The sequence below is a fragment of the Nansenia antarctica genome, assembly GCF_963989245.1.
Source record: "Nansenia antarctica genome assembly, chromosome: 2".
NCBI lineage: Eukaryota > Metazoa > Chordata > Actinopteri > Argentiniformes > Microstomatidae > Nansenia > Nansenia antarctica.
This window is the reverse complement of record NC_137675.1, coordinates 30,163,265-30,170,764: the sequence shown is the minus strand read 5'-3', so window position 1 is coordinate 30,170,764 and position 7,500 is coordinate 30,163,265. Positions and strand designations below refer to the sequence as shown.

Here is a 7,500-nt window from a genome sequence, read left to right as displayed (position 1 = left end):
CTCCCTCTCTCCCTCTCTCTCTCCCCCCTCTCTCTCTCCCTCTCTCTCTCCCTCCCTCCCTCTCTCTCTCAGGAGGCACCAAAGCTTATCAGCAGTTCGTAGGGAACCTGAAGGTAAGACGTTGTGATTGGATCCTCCTGTCAGGGACTTGCTGCTTCCTGATTGGTCTGTCTGTCTGACATCTGGTTTCTGTTGGTAGAAAGGGGGCGGGGCTCTGATCTTCAATGTCAAGTCCAACACAATGTACAAGTCGGTAAGTGCATACTACACAGTGTGTGTGTGTGTGTGTGTGTGTGTGTGTGTGTGTGTGTGTGTGAGTGTATGTAGTGGGGAGAACAAGTATTTGATACACTGCTGATTTTGCACGTTTTCCCACTTAGAAAGAATGTAGAGGTCTGTAATTTTATCATAGGTACACTTCAACTGTGAGAGACAGAATCTAAAAAAAAAATCCAGAAAATCAAATTGTATGATTTTAAAGTAATTAATTTACATTTTATTGCATGAAATAAGTATTTGATACATCAGAAAAACAGAACTTAATATTTGGTAAAGAAACCTTTGTTTGCAATTACAGAGATCAGACGTTTCCTGTAGTTCTTGACCAGGTTTGCACACACTGCAGCAGGGATTTGGGCCCACTCCTCCATACAGATCTTCTCCAGATCCTTCAGGTTTCGGGGCTGTCGCTGGGCAACACAGACTTTCAGCTCCCTCCAAAGATGTTCTATTGGGTTCAGGTCTGGAGACTGGCTAGGCCACTCCAGGACCTTGAGATGCTTCTTACGGAGCCACTCCTTAGTTGCCCTGGCTGTGTGTTTCGGGTCGTTGTCATGCTGGAAGACCCAGCCACGACCCATCTTCAATGCTCTTACTGAGGGAAGGAGGTTATTGGCCAAGATCTTGCAATACTTGGCCCCATCCATCCTCCCCTCAATACGGTGCATTCGTCCTGTCCCCTTTGCAGAAAAGCATCCCCAAAGAATGATGTTTCCACCTCCATGCTTCACGGTTGGGATGGTGTTCTTGGGGTTGTACTCATCCTTCTTCTTCCTCCAAACACGGCGAGTGGAGTTTATGCCAAAAAGCTCTATTTTGGTCTCATCAGACCACATGACCTTCTCCCATTCCTCCTCTGGATCATCCAGATGATCATTGGCAAACCTCAGACGGGCCTGGACATGCGCTGGCTTGAGCAGGGGAACCTTGCGTGCGCTACAGGATTTTAATCCCTGACGGCGTAGTGTGTTACTGATAGTTTTCTTTGAGACTGTGGTCCCAGCTCTCTTCAGGTCATTGACCAGGTCCTGCCGTGTAGTTCTGGGCTGATCCCTCACCTTTCTTATGATCATTGATGCCCCACGAGGTGAGATCTTGCATGGAGCCCCAGACCGAGGGAGATTGACCGTCATCTTAAATTTCTTCCATTTTCTAATAATTGCGCCAACAGTTGTTGCCTTCTCACCAAGCTGCTTCCCTATTGTCCTGTAGCCCATCCCAGCCTTGTGCAGGTCTACAATGTTGTCCCTGATGTCCTTAGAAAGCTCTTTGGTCTTGCCCATTGTGGAGAGGTTGGGGTCTGATTGATTGAGTGTGTGGAGAGGTGTCTTTTATAAAGGTAACGAGTTCAAACAGGTGCAGTTAATACAGGTAATGAGTGGAGAATAGGAGGGCTTCTTAAAGAAAAACTAACAGGTCTGTGAGAGCCGGAATTATTACTGGTTGGTAGGTGATCAAATACTTATTTCATACAATAAAATGCAAATTAATTATTTAAAAGTCATACAATGTGATTTTCTCGATTTTTGTTTTAGATTCCGTCTCTCACAGTTGAAGTGTACCTATGATAAAAATTACAGACCTCTACATTCTTTCTAAGTGGGAAAACCTGCAAAATCAGCAGTGTATCAAATACTTGTTCTCCCCACTGTATATGTGTGGGAGTGTGTGTGTGTGTGTGTGTGTGTGTGTGTGTGTGTGTGTGTGTGTGTGTTTGTGTGTGTGGGCCCCACCTAGAAACAATTCTAATCTCTCGTCACTTGAGTGCAGATCTGAAAGGACTGTGTGTGTATCAGCTCCGCCTTGCTCTCTGATAGGTTAGCTTAGCTACCATGTATGCTACCCTGACTCACACCTGTCAAGGTAGGAGGGGGCGGCTGTGGCGGCGGTTCGATCCCCGGCTGGCCACGTGTCGAGGTGTCCTTGGGGCAAGACGCTGAACCCCAAATTGCTCCCAATGAGCGGGGCCGGCGCCTTGCATGGTAGCTTGCCGGCATTGGTGTGTGAATGTGAATGTGTGTGTGAATGGAGTGAATGAGAGGCCGTTGTAAAGAGCTTTGGAATAAGGCGCTATATAAGTCAGACCATTTACCATTCATACGTATCCAATCCATTCAGATCAAAGTGTTGTGACACGCAGGGCCATGATTGGTCTTCGTCTGACTCTCAGACTCCTTCTGTGATTGGTCAGTTCCACCAGGTGTGTTCTCTTTGTTCCAGGCCAAGGTTCTGACCAAACGAGGCTTGAGGAACCTCCTCACTCCCAAGGTATGTACAGGTGTGTGTGTGTGTGTGTGTGTGTGTGTGTGTGTGTATGTTTGGGTGTGCATGCTTGTGTGTGTGTGTCGGTGTTGATTATGTGTGTTCCTTATTATTGTGTGTGTTTTGTATGCGTGCCTGTGTGTGTGCGTGTGTGTGTGTGTGCACGTGTGTGTGCACGTGTGTGTGTGTGTGTGTGTGTGTGTGCGTGTGCGTGTGCGTGTGCGTGTGTGTGTGTGTGTGTGTGCGTGTGTGTGTGTGTGTGTGTGTATGCAGGATCACAACGAGGCACACTCCCTCCAGAGAGGAGGCTCCGTGTCGGGGCCACACACGCACACCTACCGCCGCCACCAATCAGACTGCCATCAGAGCCGTCGGCCAATCACACAGCACTTTGGACAGGTAAGACACGCCCCCTAGACCAGCTAATACTGACATTTTAGAGGAGAGAGGAGGAGAGGGATGGAGAGGAGAGGAGAGGAGAGGAGAGGAGGAGAGGGATGGAGAGGAGAGGAGAGGAGAGGAGAGGAGAGGAGAGGAGAGGAGAGGAGAGGAGAGGGATGGAGAGGAGAGGAGAGGAGAGGAGAGGAGAGGAGAGGAGAGGAGAGGGATGGAGAGGAGAGAGGAGAGGAGAGGAGAGGAGAGGAGAGGAGAGGAGAGGAGAGGAGAGGAGAGGAGAGGGATGGAGAGGAGAGGCAAATCGACTTACAATCAATACTAAGCAAGTGAATCATCAATCCACCAGTCGTAGCAGGAAGAGTAATCTAGCTCAGGCCAGGGGCCATTGGCAGTCGTCGTGATAGAAGAAGAAAGATTACAGTACAAGGGGGGTAGTAGAAGTCTTCAGAGACACAGTTTAGGGGGAGCAGGCGTCTCTGGAGACAGAGATAATATTTTATCAGACAGAATTCAGGGCGGGCTTTGGCCACGTGTGGGTGGTTTTGCAAGGCAATCTATTATATCTCTAGTAAAGAAAACAACATGGCGTGGGGTGGTCCAGCGGTCTAGCACTGGTCTGTTTCACACTCTTGACATGGTTATATTCATGAATACCCCTTGGTGGGCTGGAGGGTCGTTTTCTATAGGTGTGTGTGTGTGGTGGTAAGCTGTTTTTATTGTTTATTTAAAAAGAAAATATGGGGCGCTTAGGTGGCGTAGCGGACTAAGCGTTGACCACGTAACCGCAGGGTTCCCGGTTCGATTCCAGCCGCGGACATATCCTGCATGGCTTCCCTTCTCTCTCTCTCACCCATCCTTCCTGTCAAATCTCTACTGTCTCTATCACAATAATAAAATATGCATTGCCAAATACTAAATGGGTTGTCTGACTAACCTAGCAGCGTTTATTATGACTCGCCTGTATGACAACAGGCTAAACTGGCTCTGGCTGGTCATAATCACAGCGCATTATAACAGTTTGCTTTGTTCTCAGATGTGCAGTCACATTCCCATCCCTCCATTCCTAACCTTAACCACCTCCTGCTGTGTTCACTGTGCTCTGCTGTGTCTTATTGTGTTATGCTGCTGTTGTGTATTACGCTACGTCACGCTGTCATGCTACATCACGCTACGTCACGCTACATCATGCCACATCACGCTACGTCACGCTATGTCATGCTACGTCACGCTACATCATGCTACGTCACGCCATATCACTCCATATCACGCTACATCATCCCTTGTTATGCTACGTCATCCCTTGTTATGCTACGTCCCACTATGTCATGATACATCATGCTACATCACGCTATGTCATGCTATGTCACCTTACGTCATGCTACATCACGCTACGTCACGCTACGTCACACTACGTCACGCTACATCATGCTATGTCACGCTACGTCATGCTATGTCACGCTACATCACGCTACATCATGCTATGTCACCTTACGTCATGCTACATCACGCTACATCACACTACATCACGCTACGTCACGCTACGTCACGCTACGTCACGCTACGTCACGCGGCATCATGCTATGTCACGCTACGTCATGCCATGTCAGTCTCGCCCCCGTCGGCCTATCAGCAGACAGGACGGTCCCAGAGAGGAGGGTGGAGCCCAGGAGAACAGCTGGGCAGCAGACTGGACAGACGGGTGAGAGACACACACACACACACACACACACACACACACAGATGGCAGAATGACATGAGGGTGACAGTTCATTAACAAACAAAAGAAAGAGAAACAGGGAAGGAAAGGGAAAATGAGAAGATTATATTATCACGTGCGTGTGCGTGCGTGTGTATGTGTGTGAGAGTGAGTGTGAGTGTGTGAGTGTGAGTGTGAGTGTGTGTGTGAGTGTGTGTGTGTGTGTGTGTGTGTGTCTCTCTGTGTGTGTCTCTCTGTCTCTCTCTGTGTGTGTCCACCCTTCCCCCGGACATCTAAAGATGCGTGTTAGCTCTCCGAGCTAAAGCACCAAAGCTTCTAAGCTCCCAGGGGGCCTTGTGGCATGCAGGACTCCCCCCAACCTCCCAACCCCCCAATACCCCCAACCAGTCACCTCCTGTGTCCCCTCCCTCCCTCCCTCCCAGGGCTGTGTCAGGGCCGGTGGCTGAGTCTGACCTCCAGAAGGACGGGGAGGAGGAGGAGGAGGAGGAGGGGGGAGACTCGGTCCTGTGCGACCCAGAGGAGATGGACCTGCTGGGGGAGATCTTCGACACGCTCAGCTGCCGGAGCTCCCAGGACCGGGGCCTGCTCTACGGCACACGCAGCCTGGACCTGTTCGGACCGGACAGCCACGACTTTATGAGTCAGGTAGGTACACACACACGCACACACACACACACACACACACACACACACACACATAGACAGATAGACACGCGCGCACACACACACACACACACACAGACACACATAGAGAGACAGACAACCAGACCGACAGACAACCACACCGACACAGGCACGCGCGCACACAGACAGACAGACACACACAGACAGACAGACAGACAGACAGACGCGCACACGCACACACAGACATACACACACAGACACACAGACAGACAGACACGCACACAGACACACATACATACATACACACACACACACACACACACACAGACAGACGCGCACACACACTTACACACTCACAGATACTTGTTTAGGGGATGGGCTTACATACATTAAGACAACTATCTTTCTTACACACACACACACACACACACACACACACACATCATCATCATCATCTATGTCTTCAACCATCCTTGTCTCCTGTCTCGCCTGTCTTCCAGAGGTGCCTGGCCAATCCCAGCCAGGAGAGTCTGAACGTGTCAGCCAATGAGAGTGGCAGCCTGAGGAGCTGGAACCAGGAGGAGGGGCTTCAGGGGCTGGGGGAGGAGTCTGAACAGTTCGGGGATTCTGATTGGTTAAGCCAGGGGCACGAGTTAGCAGGGGAGGGGACAGAAGGTCAGGGGTCGTTCACGCGGGGAGGACACGGGGAGGCGTCGGAGAGAGGGATGGAAGAGAGGAGGAGGTGGAGGAGGAGTGTGTCTGCGGAGGCCGTGGTCCGGCCTGAACGTGTCGACCCTGAGGAGAGAGAGAACGAGGGAGCGGTAGAGGTAGAGAACGAGGAGGGAGGAGGGAGGGAGGGTGGCGTGAAGGTGCAGACGGAGGCAGAGACAGGGTCCGTTCAAGTGAAGAGGGCCGGGGGGTGGAAGGAGGAGAGAAGACCAGGAGAGGAGGACCACCAGGAGAACAAGGGAGGCCCAGGGATCCTGACGGACCTCCCCAGGAACGGAGACCCGAGGCAGGGCACCGAGTCTGGGGCCGGGGCTGGATCCGGATCAGTGGTGGACCACGGGGGGGAAAGGGACAGCGTCAACCCCGCGTCCACGGCTCCCCCCGGGCTTCGGAGCGACCCGGCCGCCCCTGCCGCCACACAGCCCCCCGCGGCGGGTCAGGAGGAGAGAAGAGATGAAAGAGAAGAAGAAGAAGAAGAAGAGGAGGATGAAAAAGAGGAAGAGGAATCCCACCCTCCTCGTGCGCCGCCGTCTTCTGTAGCAGAGCTCCGGTCTGCTCCGGTCTCCGAGCCGGCCGTCCTCCAGGGTAAGGCCCAGACCCAGACCAGGGGCTCGCCTGAGTCGAGTCAGCCCAGAGACAGGTCGCGTTGCTGGGACGCTACCCAGAGGGGCTACCCCCCCCATGACTCTAATGCCAAAGTCTCTGGACCTGCCATAAGCACGTCTCTGGTGCCTTTACGCAGTCGGACTCCGCCGGTAAACGAGAAGGGAGAAGCAGGTCACCCCTCCGAAGGGGGAACCCCGCCCCCGGTCAAAGTCTCGGAGCTGAAGAAGAGATTCGAGGCGTGATTGGTGTTTGACGCGTTCCAGCGGCGTGCGCCGCAGCCAATGCTTTGCAAGCTAAAGACAGAGACTTGTTTGATGTTCGGATGCTTGCTGTTAAGTGACTCGTGAATGCAATTCGTTAAGTGTCCTGAAGGTGGGGCTGGTGAGCCAGGTGAAACAAATGCAAAGCATCAACTGGTACATTTGTTTATATTCTTAAAGAGGAGTTGACAAAAACATGACTGCGGCTTGATTTATTGGTTGTGTGTGTGTGTGTGTGTTTGTGTGTGAGAGAGGCTCAGCTCCATTAGTTCATTCTAGACTCCCCTACAAAAATGTAGCAATAAGATGATAACAAGAGAGTTGAGAAAGAATTCATCAGAAACCAAACCATTTACCTAGGGTTTGTGGATGTTAGTCAAACAAACTTGAGAAACATGTTATATGGATAGCCCCAAAAACATTATTTGTAGCTGTTCGATTAACTTTCAACAACAGTTCAACTTACTGTCCACTAACCCTAACTCTAACCTGAAACCTAACCTTTGACTCTAACAAGCTGTTGCAGTCAATAGTTAAATTACATTACATTTTCGGCATTCAGCAGACGCCTTTATCCAAAGCGACTTCCAACAAATACATTTGTCTAAGTAAGTGAATCATCTATCA

General features: G+C 51.0%; 1 protein-coding gene across 1 annotated transcript in view; it reads left to right on the top strand.

Moving 5' to 3' along the window:
• Positions 1-6,855, top strand: part of dennd1c (DENN domain containing 1C) — a gene marked incomplete at both ends in the record, with an annotated part of 26,096 nt that extends 19,241 nt beyond the window's left edge. Inside the window, 8 exons of the mRNA XM_080522967.1 lie at positions 73-113; positions 200-253; positions 2,500-2,547; positions 2,815-2,940; positions 4,545-4,636; positions 5,077-5,299; positions 5,779-6,442; positions 6,548-6,855. Of these exons, the coding sequence (XP_080379093.1) occupies positions 73-113; positions 200-253; positions 2,500-2,547; positions 2,815-2,940; positions 4,545-4,636; positions 5,077-5,299; positions 5,779-6,442; positions 6,548-6,855 (1,556 nt within the window). The remainder of the gene's footprint in view (positions 1-72; positions 114-199; positions 254-2,499; positions 2,548-2,814; positions 2,941-4,544; positions 4,637-5,076; positions 5,300-5,778; positions 6,443-6,547) is intronic.
• Positions 6,856-7,500: the final 645 nt, after the last annotated feature.